Below are 13,751 nucleotides of genomic sequence, written 5' to 3' on the forward strand. Positions count from 1 at the left end.
GGGAGCAGAAGAGGGGAAGAGTAGCTTCTTCAAAAAAGAACTAGATAAATTCATGGAGGATAGGTCCATCAATGGCTATTAGCCAGGATGGGCAGGGATGGTGTCCCTAGCCTGTTTGCCAGAAGCTGGGAATGAGCGACAGAGAATGGATCACTTGATGATTATCTGTTTTGTTCATTCCCTCTGAGGCACTTGGAATTGGCCACTGTCGGAAGACAGGATACTGGGCTAGATGGACCTTTGGTCTGACCCACTATGGCTGTTCTTGTGTTCTTATGGGGGTGAAGTGCCACTCGCTCAAATTTGGCCTACCCAGGCTCCCATCATCATGACAGCTGGGCCAAAGCTGAGTGGCGCTGTGACCCCAGAGGTTGCAGTGCCTGGAGCAGAGAGGTGAGCCCAGCCAGCCCTGTGGGACAGGAGCCCCTTTGAAACATTCTGGTGATCCAACTTTGGGTCCTGACCTATGGGTTGAGAAACCCTGATCTATGCCCATTTTCTGCCTCCAGGTCCCCAGCACTTATACCCCTGCATGGATCTCCCAGTCACATAAGCCATGTCCCCCCATCACATTCTTCCCTGCCTTCCACGACAACTCACTTCTATTTCCTTCCTCCTATCTTGTAAACATCAGAACATTTCTGATTATATTTTCTACAATAATGGATGGAGAGGGGGCAAGGAAAACAAGAGGATTACAGTGAATGTGCCGAAGGAATCACTGCATGTAACTCCACTATAATGCCACTTTCTCTGGATGGGAGACTGTGACGGGGTCCCTGGGGGTGTAAGCTGAACTGTAGGACCGCTGAGCCCTCCAAACTCACCAACCTGGGCTGGCTGCCTCTCACACTGTGATGCTGATGTCAAGCTACAAGCCTCTTACAGGTACTGCACTCACACAGACATCCACAGGCAGAGACACCCAACTGAGTTACATAAATGATCTACCTGCCACTCATGAACCACCACCAGAGAGGCTCCAGCCAATTCCCCGAGCTCTCCAGCATTGCACTCTAGAAATGCACCATCTTGCACTGTTCAAGGTTCTCTTGGACAGTGCGAACTCATTAATAAGTTCGCCACTTCTTCATAGGAAAGTGGACATGCACCAGTCTTTGTAATCTGAGCTGAGGTTCCCCTAGCACTTCAACCAAAAACACACTGTTTTAGGTAAATTATAAAACACATGTAGTAAGTACAGAGAGATAGATTTTAAGTAACAGGCAGAGAGAGCAAAGTTGGTTACTTAAGAAACAAAAATAAACTCGCAGTCTAAATTCTAACTTAAAGAGACTAAGCAAGATTTGAATCAAGCAGTTTCTCACCCTGACAGATGATACAAGCAGCTGACAGTTCCTCAATATCCAGACTGAACCCTTTTCCAGACTGGGTCCAAATTCCCCAGTTCAAAGTCTTTTTCTACCAGAAGATTTTCCAGGTGTTGAGATGGGGGGCAGGGGAGAGAGGCCAAATGATGATGTTACTCTCTTTTTACACCTTCTTCCAGCTGCTAGAAAGAGCCTCGCTGTGGCATGGGGGTCAGTTCCCATTGGTCAAGCAGTCTCCATTGTGTACATGCCTTCTGTAAGGAGCCTCTGGGATAGTGGATTGTTTTCTTAATGGGCTATCAACGTCCATATGGCCAGTGATGGGTGCTCCTTTGCCCTTACTGAAAGTCTCATCGGAATCTCCCAACCTCCCAACATATTTCAATACTTCATAATTCCACATACACTGACAGTACATACAATCCAAGAGATTATTAATGTTCAATAGATTAAGACTTTTAAAATGATACCTCACAAAGCATGTGTTTGTACCAAACATATCCTAATCATATCACAGTGGTGAATATGGGGTTCCAGAGTGCTACTTTGAGATACAGAGTGTCACAGAGACCTGCTGTGGTTCCCCAGAGAGCAGCCCTGCTCTGACAAATTTTTCCACTCTCTAAGTTTCTGAGACCTGAAGAAGAGCTCTGTGTAAGCTCGAAAGCTTGTCTCTCTCACCAACAGAAGTTGGTCCAATAAAAGATACTACCTCACCCACCTTGTCTCTCTAAACTTTGCCAGGTCTGTTGGACTGGGGCTCCCTTTGGTGAACCCTAACAGATCAAGGTCAGTCTGTAGAGCCACAATAGTCAGTGAAACACTCATGCTTCACTATCACACTTCTGTGCTTTAAAGTGATTGCCTTCTTTATAAAACAATCTCAGTTGGCTTGTCTTGACACAAAGAAGTGCAGTTATGACAAAAATGCTATATTACTGCCAAAGTATATGAATAGTCTCACCTCTCATATTTCTTTGCCTTCTGAAGTAATGCTGGAGTTGGGAGTTACAGGGGTTCTCATTAGATTGTTTTTTTTTATAATTAATTATTAACCTTCTCTAAACTTCAATAAGGAAACTCCCTGTTACTGCTACATTACTTCTAACTTACCTGAAGAGAACAGATTTACTACTAGCTTTGCTCAAAATTCCATCTTAACACTAGGAATAAGTGTTGAAAGTTTGGTGTAGATCCATATTTTTCATACAAAACAAAATAATTTAAACCTCTTTTTAATAATTAGAGATCCCTATGAAACCTTCACCACATTACCCTCCGTAATGCATTAGTAAAATTGGAAAGTACTACCTTTATTGCAGCTTCTCTCAAGGCCTCCAATCTCTGTCTACTACTTTCTTTCATGTTTACAACATCTTTGTAATCACCTTGAAGGGCTCTTTGGAGTCCATGGATTGCTTGAAAGACTGAGTTTTCACTTTCATTCAGCTCCTTTTGGAAAATTTCAAATGTGTGCACCTGAAAAAGTTTCTCTTCATCTGACAGCCCCAAGTCCTTCTCCACTGATCTTATTGCATTTTTTAGTTTGTTGAGAACCACGTTCTTTTGGCGAAGGAGCCCAGATAGCTTTCTGCAGTTTTCTAAGACCCATTGTTTTCTCTGTGTGACAGCAGCACCTTTCCCACGATGCAGCTTTATTGCATGCTTTACTACATCTTCGTGCTCTGCAGTGTTCAATAACTGGCAGCAAAGTAGTGAAATCAATATCCATAGGGAATTAAATTCAATTGCCTTCATTGTATTACTGTATACAACCAGGAACAGTCCAAAGCCTTCTATAATATGCTCTTTGCATTTCGAATACACATGTTGTGCTGAAAGATAATACACATTAGCTGTCAAACATGGTTCAGTATTGGGCCACTGGATCAAATCCAATTTTAAAAAGAAGTCTCAAATGAAGTCTAATAAAAAGTGTGTGTTCTCCCTTGATCAATAGATAGTCAAAACCACCAAATCTTTCTGGTTTAGTAACATTTTTTGTTTTCCTGGACTACCTGTTTTCCAAAACGTAAGAACTTGTTTTAAATCCATCAAGCTGTAAAGCTTAGCAGTACCACACTGGTCACTCATGCTTCTTTTGAATGATATGTGGATGTGTTTTTTTAAACTTATTTGTTAAGCTGTTAAGATAAGGGTTATATTTAGTTACTAGTATGCAAGTTTGCTCTGTTTACAATATCCATGAACCATCTGTGCTTTTCAAGCCTACATTTAAACAAAAATATGTATGTCATTGTCAAATTATGGATAGCACCTCAAAGTATAATAGCTGCATTATAGAAGATACAGAAAAACAAACTCTTTGCCTCAAAGAGATTACAATATAAATCATGCCTGCAAAATTCTCATTTCACATAGGACACATAGCAATGAGATTTTCCTGACTTTTTGTCATTTCCAGCCTGAGACGGACTTGGACCGATTTCCCTAAGCTATCCCAGTATCTCTCAACATCATTTTTCAGTGGTTTTCTGAGGAAAATCTCCTAGTGCTGATAATAAATAATTCAAAATAAACATTTAAAAAGATAGTGTTAAAGACACAATTTTGACTAACTATGGTAGGATTTCAAATAATGGACAAAGGATGTGCATAGTCTCCATTAGTTCAGAAATTATGTGCAAACATGGTACCCAATAAAGGACTTAGATTTCCTTAAAAAATAAATAAAATTATGTTTTTGCCATCTAAACATGCCATTCTAGAATTGCAGAATTTAATTTAAATTTGAGCAAATTTTCAGTAGAACAGGTAAATATTTGCCTTAATATTTAGCTGCAATTTTGAACTTTGGAGCAATAACCGTAGTCAAGAAAGATTACAAGCACAAATAAGTTGATCAGTCCAACTGAGACACTAGCTCTCTACTCATGATACACTGCCAATTACAATGAGCAGAGTTGATGATGTTAGGTCACTAGATATAATAAGAGAGGAGGAAGGGCTGGCAGAGTGCTCTCCATAAGGGCCCTAAGCTGCTGGAATTCACTCCTATCCCTGTTCTAAAATAGCTTAGATTTGTCAACTTTTAGATCATGCCACAGGGACCTTTGCTGCAACTGGCCTCTTGAAGAAAGATGGGGGTTTGAGTTATAAGCCAATGTATACATTTGACTGAGAGATTTACTACTCAGCAGACTGGTTTAACAAATTTTTGTTAGGCAAAACACTTAGTAAGAAATTCTTATTTACTTACAAGTGGGAAGCTCATTAGGATGGTTTCACCACACAGTCACCCCCAACACCGGAGAATATACAATTTCAGCTTTCCATTGTTTAGACTAACTTCTTTATATTTTGAGGGTAGGAAGGCAGGGAGGGTATATCTATGTATTAGTTTATTTTTATGTTAACTCTCTTGTCCTGTCAGTATAGGTTTTGTGTTAGTGCAAACTAATTTTTTCTAGCTTTGTAGCTACATTTTTCCCCCCCAAACTATTACGCTGCATTTTCCTTACACAAGCACAATACCAAACATAATTACTCTGCAATGTCTTTACACATGCGCAGTTCTACCTAAGCTTAAGCTGTTAAATGTTATCAAAACAGAGTCTTAAAAATCACAGCAGGCTTCTATCTGGCCTAAAGCATGCCTTCACTCCCAACAGTATAGATGTGCTAATATCGGACGCTGACCTTGCATGCAGCAGAAGAGGTGAGATGATTAAAATCACAAAACCAAAATTGTTGTTCAAATAATTAACATGGTAAGAGCCTGTGAAATGAATGTTTATTTATTATTCTAACTAATATATATATATACACACACACACACAGTGAAAATATATATATATATACACATATATACACACACACACACACACAGAAAAAAAAATCTGCTTGTCATTTTTTTTAATTCTGTTTTTAAACCAGAGAAAGATTGCCAATAGGGCTAGAGTTTAAAGACCATTTGGAAGACAAATGTTTTTTAAGGAGCTTGAAAGATGAATAGTTGTGGATGTAACATAGTGAGTCAGGGAGTGGGGGCTCCAGGTAGCAGCATCACGGAATATGGCACAAAGAGGAGTTTGTGAGTAAGAGGACATGAAGAGCATACGTAGACATGTGTCTTGAGTGAGTGAATAGAGATGAGTGGACATGTAGGAAGGACCTGAGCTGTGAAGCACTTTGAAAACAAGGATGAGAAACTTGATTTGATTAATAGGGAGAGAAGAAGCCAATGAAGGGTCTTAAAATTGGTGGATGGACCTGGGTATTATATTCCAAAAGAAAAACAAAACAAAAAAAAATCAGTGGAAAGAATTACTATGGCTAAGGCTACACTACAGCTTAACTCGACTTAAATTATGTCACTCAGGGGTGTGAATTAGCCACCCCCCTCAGTGACATAACTTATGCCAATTTAAGCGCTGGTGTGGACAGCGCTATGTCAGTGGGAGAACTTCTCCTACTGACACAGCTACCACCGCTCGCAGGGGCTGGAGCAATTAAGCTGTGCCGCTGTAAGCTCTTTAGTGTAGCCATAACCTATGAAAGTAAGGAAGTCCAGCTAACACCTCTCCAAAATATATACTTAAAAAAACCCTGCTATACATTTCAGATGATGTAGTTGTATCAATCCAAGGATATTAGAGAGACATGGTGGGGGAGGCAATATCTTTTATTGGACCAACTTCTGTTGGTGAGAGACAAGTTTTTGAGCCACACAGAGCTTTTCTTCAGGTCAGAAGAAGAGCTGTGTGTGACTCGAAAGTTTGTCTCTCTCACCAACAGAAGTTGGTCCAATAAAAGATACTACCACACCCACCTTGTCTCTCTAATACATTTAAAACATTGGTCTGGAATTGAACGGTTAAGAGATCCAGCCATTTAACACTGCCTACATTCCTTAATTGCTCACTATAAACCCTCAAGACCTGGTCTAAAGAATAAAGAGCAGAACAGCAAACAAAGGGTGGTTTGCTTAAGTCAAGAAAAAGAGGGGGGAAACCCCAACTCCTTAACTTAGAGACACTAGTAGGCAGAAAGACCTTCTATGTAAGCAAAATGATCTGTTTCCCAGTGTCTATTGCTTTTCAGTTCCAAATTCTGTTTCTTCCCTGAACTGGAAAGGAGTGACCCACTGTGACTCAGCAACCTCTTGGTGTCAACTGGCAGAGGGCACAGGAGATGCATAGGGTTTTACAGGGATCCTCTGGGTCAGATATACTAGGGTCCTACCAAATTCACGGTCCATTTTGGTCAATTTCACAGTCATACAATTTTAATATAATAAATTTCATGATTTCAGCTATTTTAATCTGAAATGTCATGGTGTTTTAATTGTAGGAGTCCTGACCCAAAAGGGAGTTGGGGGGGTGGGGTGTCGCAAGGTTATGGCAGGGGGGGTTGCAGTGCTGCTACCCTTACTGCTGTGCGGCTGCTGGTGGCGGCACTGCCTTCAGAGCTGGGCAGTTGGAGAGCGGCAGCTGCTGGCCAGGAGCCCAGCTCTGAAGGCAGAGTCGCCACCAGCAGCAGCACAGAAGTAAGGATGGCATGATATGGTATTTCCACCATTACTTCTGCACTGCTGCTGGCAGGGCACTGCCTTCAGAGCTGGGCGCTCAGCCAACAGCTGCTGCTCTCCAGCCACTCAACTTTGAAGACAGCATAGAAGTAAGGGTGGCAATACCATGACCCCCCTGCAATTCCCTTTTGGGTCAGGACCCCCAATTTGAGAAACGCTGGTCTCCCCTGTGAAATCTGTATAGTATAGGGTAAAAGCACTCAAAAGACCAGATTTCACAGGGGGAGACCAGATTTCATGGTCCATGATGCATTTTTCATGGCCGTGAATTCAGTAGGGCCCTAATAGCTCACCAAAGGGTGACATGTGAGGTCTCTACCAAAAGCAACCCCGTTGTGACGTTCTGTACCTCGTGGGAACACCCTACACCCCCCATGTTCATCCTTATAAAATGGTTGTGTGGTATCCAATGCAAAGTTTGTCATGTCGGGTGTCTTTGGAAGACTCATGATGCACTGAGCATTGTTGTTATAGTAATGTTATAGGTTGTAATTTCATGTATATAGTTATGAGGCTGAAAATGTGTCCTCATGGCTTAAAGCAAGCCCAGACAAAAAACTCTCCAAGAGCAGAGGGGCAGTTCACACCTCATCGGGGCAGGTATGAGACAAACTCAGCCCAGCCTCACAGGAACAAAGGACACTGGCCTAGGCAGCAACAAAGGATCTGTTGGACTCTCGAGTGAGTCACCCCCCCTTCCTTTGGTCAGTTTGGGACTGCAATGAGGTGATGCTCACCTGACTCTGAAGGGCGGGGGGGGGGCACTAAGCCAAGAGGAAAGAAAAGGACATGATAAAAGGGAAAGACATTTGCTATGCTATGCTCTCGCTCTCTCTCTTCCACCTACATCTACAGACACCACACCAAGCGACTGAAGCACTGATCAACGGGGAGAGCCTGGCTGAAGGGCAACCAGCCAGCCTGTGGTGAGAAGCATCTAAGTTTGTAAGGGCATTGAAAGTGTTAAGATCAGCTTAGAATGCATTTTGCTTTTATTTCGTTTGACCAAATCCGACTTGTGCATTGACTTATAATCACTTAAAATCTCTTTTATAGTTAATAAATTTGTTTGTTTATTCTACCTGAAACAGTGCATTTGGTTTGAAGTATGTCAGAGACTCCCCTTGGGATAGCAAGCCTGGTATATACCAATTTCTTTGTTAAATTGACGAACTCATATAAGCTTGCAGCGTCCAGTGGGCATAACTGACACTGCAAGACAGAGGTTTGTAGGATTGTGTCTGAGATATTGGCTAGTGTCATTCGGTTGCAAGTAGCTGGGAGCAGCTTACATGCCAGAGGCTGTGTGTGAACAGCCCAGGAGTGGGGGTTCTCACAGCAGAGCAGGGTAAGGCTGGCTCCCAGAGTCAAGGATTGGAGTGACCTAGCAGATCACCAGTCCAGATAATACCAGAGGGGAACGTCACACCCATGCTCTGAGTGTCCCTAGCCTCTGACTGCCAGAACCTGGTAGTGGACAACAAGGGATGGATCATTTAATGATTACCTGTTCTGTTCATTCCCAGGTGCTTCAGAGGAATTGGTCACTGTCAGAAGACAGGATACTGGGCTAGATGGATAATTGGTCTGACCCAGTATGGCCATTCTTGTCACAATCATTGTGAAATGTATGTACAGATAAAATGTAAAGGAGTTATGTATCTATACTGAAAATTATGCTCTTAAACTCTTGGAGTTATGGCAAGTCACCAGGAGGTGACAAACCTCAGAAATGTCCCTTTCAGACAGGAGGTTACAGATACACAAATGGCCAGATGGAGAGATGGGTATTGTATGCCTCACAGTGTATGCTATTTGCACACTTAGCCGGGGTCTAAATAAGAGACTGTGAAATCTACAAGAGAGGAAACCTACAGGAACAGCAGAGGGGTGCCCTGTTTATGAGTAAAGATGAAGGATTGTTTTGGTATATCTGGCAATGAAAGAGACATAGCGGGTCTTTCACCTAGGAGACAAACAGAGTGTGTCATGAAAGGAGGGTCACAGCCATCCTAGCTGTAAAGATTTTGGGTGAGCAATACTTTACAAGACAGGAGAGTACCTTGTTTATGAAATCTAGGCTCTAACGTGTGTTATGATTTTATTTTATACATAACCATTTGTTTCCAGTACTTCTACTTGCTACTATTTGACTCTGTGCTTTCTTAAATAAACTTAATACTTGATTTCATTATAAACACATTTAACTGCTGTGTGTTAAGCAGAAACGTGACCAGGGGTGGAACTGGATAGCTGGGGTGTACCGTTACTTTGGAAGCAGCAAATCTGTGAATACTGAAGTGTCCAGTGGACCTGGGGCTGGACATGCTAGGGAGATGCCTGGGGGCGGGGGGCTCAAAGGTTGAAGTGTGCCAATCACTAACCTGTAAAGCAGTGGTCCCCAAACTTTTGAGGGTCACACCCTCTTACCCCTGTCTTGCCTTCCTCGAGCCGGGGCTGTGATGGGGCAGGGGAAGATGTGGACACAGACAGGGGTAAGGGGACCAAGGCTGGGGCTGCTGCTGGGGGTGGGTCTGGGTCTGGGGCCACGGCTGGGGGCTGGAGCGGAGGCGCAGCCGGGCTGTGGTGGGGGCTGGCGGCTAGGCCTGTGGCCAGGTGCAATTCCACTCCTAGCCTTGCCCGCAATCCTGGTCCCAGATCACAGCAGAACTGGTGGCCGGGAGGGGATGGGTGATGCTCCCTCCCCGCCCCCGTGCAGACTGGCCTGGATCCCGCTGCGCCCCCCCAGATGGTCCTCCATGCCTTCCTATGGGGGCACGCCCCACACTTTAGGGGCCTCTGCAGTAAAGCGACAGCAGGGCCTGCTAGGCCTAGAGGTAAGTGCCTGTGTTGCCCATGGCCACTGCAGTTGGGGAGCTGACCCATTGCAGGCACAGACAAGGCTTCCTCACGTTAAGGGCAGGTGATAGTGAGGTGCCTTACAACCCTAGGAAGTGTCACAGCCACCTCTCCCCCAAAAGACCCTGCCCACTAGTCCACAGCCTTTTCTTTATGGCATTGTTTCAGGAAAGCATGTAAGCATTAAGTCAAAGGTACTTGTGCACAGGCTAAAAGTTAAGCCTATGCTTAAGTGCTATCCTGAATAGGAATTCTTTTCTGAACAGGGACTTATATCATTGCTCTAATGAGACCTTCACTAGCTCTTTCCCTTCCTATTTAATATATCTTTGTAGTACTTCCACTAACACCTCAAACACAAAAAACACCAAAACCAAACAAAAATACCGAGCCACACACATTAATGGGGCATCACAGCCAACAAAATGGATTTGAAATTCATAGGCCAACCCACCATGGAGGTAAGATGAACCAAATATGTTAGAAGATTTTTCAAAGAGCTAATGACAGGGATTTTTTTTGAAAAAGCACAATATAAATTACTGATCAGTTAATACACTGCAGTGGAATGATAGTAGCTACTCCATAGTTAAGGTTCAGTTTATCATCCAGTTATAAGCCTAACTCTCAACAGTCTATACTACTAAAATAAGCTACTCTGAAATTTCATGTTACAATTCACTGCAGGGTAGCTTTCCCCCTCAAAAATTTGGAAAACATCAGAAAAATAGTTTTAAAAACATGAAGAAATCCTATATTTTGAGGCATAAGCAAAGGGAATGGAATAAGCATTCAAACTTTACTCTGCCTTTCATGATTTGAATGTTTAAATTCTCAAAACTAAAGTTACATTAACCATAGTCCTTTGTATGGAATTCCCTTGCTTTATTTAAAAATAAATATTACCAACTGAATTTGTAAATCTTATTCTACTGAGACACCATATTTTAAGTCATATGAAAAAAGGAGCACTGCCTTAATTTTGAATATTTAATTCATCAACTATAATGTCTTAATCGTAGCATATAGTGTGGAATTTAATTACTAGTTTTATTTGAATGTAAGTAATGAAAGACACGGGTAGGACAGAGAAGACCCTCTACTGTGCCGAGAAGATCCTATAACAATCCAGCCAAAATTATAATAAGAAACTGTTGATGTTCAGTCAAGAACATAAGAACAACCATACTGGAAACAGTCCAGCTAGTCCAGTATCCTGTCTCCAACAGTGGCCATGTTTAGTAGTAAAATTAAACATATGCATAAGTGTTTACAAGGTCAGGGCCGAAGTTGCCCATATGGGAATGAACAGCAGAAATCATCCCATTAAGGAATGTGAACTTCTGAAGAGACAAAGCTATCAAGTATCACTAATTCTGGAGGAGACTGGGGTGTGTGGGGGACATACCAGGATAGGTAGCATAACAAACTGTCTCACTGGGAACAGATTTTAAACCAGTGTTTGGTGAGGATTTGGCTGGTTTTGTTATAAATCTATTTCCGCACACGTGTGAAGAGGACAACTTTTCCCTTCTGGATATATCTGAAAGAGATTTTGCCATGTCCTATACAGTTTTGCTCTCTCTAGAGATAAGGAAAGGAGCAAAAGTTTGTGGTTTTCCATTACAACAGTGGTCTCCAACCCTTTTTGCCCAAGATCACTTTTTGAATGTAAGGGCAACCCAAGATCTACCCTGCCCTTTCCCCAAAACCCCACCCTGCTCACTCCATCTCCCCCTCCTATCACTTGCTCTCCCTCACTCACTTTCACCAGGCTGGGGCAGGGATTTAGGGTTCAGGAGGGGGTGCAGGCTCTGGGCTGGGGCCAAGGGGTTCACAGTGTGGGAGGGGGCTCCACACTAGGACAGAGTGTTGGGATGCAGAAGGAGATGAGGGGTGCAAAGTCTGGGAAGGGGTCAGTGCTGGGGCAGGGGGTTGGGATGCAGGAGGGGGTACAGGGTTCTGGCTCTGGGAGGATCAGGGCTGGTGCAGAAGATGGTTCGAGGTGCTGGCTCCGGGAGGAGGCTGAGGACTGGGGTGCGGCTGGGGGGGAGAAGAGCTGTTCTGTGTGTGTCACGGTCTCTCTGGGGTAGGGGAGCTGTGCTGTTTCTCTCATGGTGTCTCTATGTGTATGTCTCACGCAGGGCCGTAGCAACAAAGAACGTGGCCCCCTCCGAACGGTGGCCCCCTCCGAACATATGTCCAGGCGGGCCCCTTACAATGCAGAAACTGGAATGCGGTATTTATTTTGCCACTTTTAGGGGACCCCTTCCTTGCGGGGCCCCCTCCGGTCGGAGGGTACAGAGGGCGCTCACTACGCCTCTGGTCTCACGCTTTCTTGGGGGTGAGGGGGGCTGCGCTGTGTGTCACGGTCGCTCCAGGGAGGGGGAGAAGCTGCGCTCTGTGTCGTCTCACAGCCTCTCCGGGGTGGGGGAGCTGACCCGGGAGGGGGTGGCGGGGGGAACATGGGCTGTGCGTGTCGGAGTCTCCCCAGGGCGGGATGCCCCCACTTGGCCGGCTGTGCCCATCGGCCTGTCCCGGCCCAGCAGCCCCACTGTTCGCTGTCACTTGTGAGTGACTCGGCCCGGTGCCCGGTAAGGGCAGGGAACCCGCTCTTAGCTGTAGGATCCGGGTCACCCCCCTTCCGCCCTCCCGGCGCAGGAGTAACCGAACCGGCCCGGGCCGGCCCGCTCCTACCTCAGGGCGGCGGCCTGTCCGGGTGCCGCGGGCTCTCGAGGCCCGGTTGGGGCGAGGTGGCCGCTTTAGGCTCCGGCTGCCGCTGCCTCCATCCGCCCGGCTCACCTGCAGCGGGAGGAGCCGCAGGCGAGCGAGCGAGCCAGCCAGCCAGCGGGGGGCGGCCACTCCCAGGGAGCCGGGGTGGTGCCACGTGCCGTTATCCCTACTCCTATTGGGCGCCCGACCCAACGGCCTCAACGGTTCCCTGGTGAAAAATGACGACACCGCCAGCTGCTACCTCCCTTAGTACCGGTTGCTGAGTGCAGATGCGGCTCCTTTAAGCGCAATATCACATGGGATTTGTAGTTCCTAGCTCGCCCTGGCAGCAAACTGCCGCCCCGTTTCGCGCGCAGTCCTCTCTGGGAGATGTAGTCCCGACTCGCCGGCGCGGTGCACGGTGGGTAACAGTCTCCGGCTCGTCGACCCGGTGCATCATGGGAGATGTAGTCCCCTGTGCCCCTCCAGTCGGGCGCCCACTTTCCAGTGCCTGTGGCGCGGCGACGAGGCGGGGACTGCTGCTCCCAGAGAGGCGGCCGGGACCCAGGGCCCGCTCGCCGGCGCCGCTCAGCGATAGGTGGCTGAGGAGAACCGGTGCGCGCCTGCGCAGGAAGCGGCGGCGCTGGGCAGTGAAGTTGGTCAAAGCGCCGGGGATAAGATGGTAGGTGGGAAAATACCCCCCACCCCCCTTTCTCCCGATCCCAGTGCCGCGGGGGGACAGCGCCCGCCGCCCCTGCCAGCGCGGAGCCGTGTTTCCTGCTGCGGGGTCGGCGGAGGGAAGGTCACCGGGCGGGGGGCCGGAGGGAGAGGGACAGAAGCGCGGAGAGGGAGGGCCCCGCCAGGGCCGGGGGGGTAGTGAGGGTCCCGGGGAGCTGGTGGCAGAGCCCGCGGCGTGAGGCGCCCGGCCGGGAGGGTCCCGCGGAGGGGGGCGGAGCGAGGCTTTGGGTATTTTGAGAGCTGAGCCTGGGAGCAGCGGCACGTACTTGCCCTTTTTTGGGCTTTGGGCTTCCAAGGCAGGAGCCGAGTCCCTCCCTCCCCCTGTCCCGGTGTCCGTCTTTTGGGAGGGTGGGGCCCGGCCCAGGCCGCCGCCCCCAGCGGAATTGGGCTGCACAGGTTTCGGGGGCTGGGAGTTTGCAGGGCCTTGGGAAGCAGCGAGGAGCTCCCTGCTGGGGTGGGGGGGAAGGGAGGATTTAAGTCGGCTTATGGGGTGTCTTGCGTTTGTGCTGCACGTGTCTGTGCTGAGCTTGGGGAAGGTGGTTTAGGGAGCTCCAGGGAAA

At 46.6% G+C, this 13,751-nt stretch overlaps 2 protein-coding genes across 2 annotated transcripts in view; one reads left to right on the plus strand and one right to left on the minus strand.

Moving 5' to 3' along the window:
- Window positions 1-3,104, minus strand: part of TMCO3 (transmembrane and coiled-coil domains 3) — a 55,944-nt gene extending 52,840 nt beyond the window's left edge. Inside the window, exon 1 of the mRNA XM_065422251.1 lies at window positions 2,643-3,104. Coding sequence (XP_065278323.1) covers window positions 2,643-3,089 — 447 coding nt within the window. The 5' untranslated portion in view covers window positions 3,090-3,104. The remainder of the gene's footprint in view (window positions 1-2,642) is intronic.
- Window positions 3,105-13,061: 9,957 nt separating this feature from the next.
- The window catches only part of DCUN1D2 (defective in cullin neddylation 1 domain containing 2), a 56,005-nt gene continuing 55,315 nt past the window's right edge, over window positions 13,062-13,751 (plus strand). Inside the window, exon 1 of the mRNA XM_065413912.1 lies at window positions 13,062-13,135. Within this exon, the coding sequence (XP_065269984.1) occupies window positions 13,133-13,135 (3 nt within the window). The 5' untranslated portion in view covers window positions 13,062-13,132. The remainder of the gene's footprint in view (window positions 13,136-13,751) is intronic.

This window comes from Emys orbicularis, chromosome 1 (assembly GCF_028017835.1).
Source record: "Emys orbicularis isolate rEmyOrb1 chromosome 1, rEmyOrb1.hap1, whole genome shotgun sequence".
Classification (NCBI taxonomy): Eukaryota; Metazoa; Chordata; order Testudines; family Emydidae; genus Emys; species Emys orbicularis.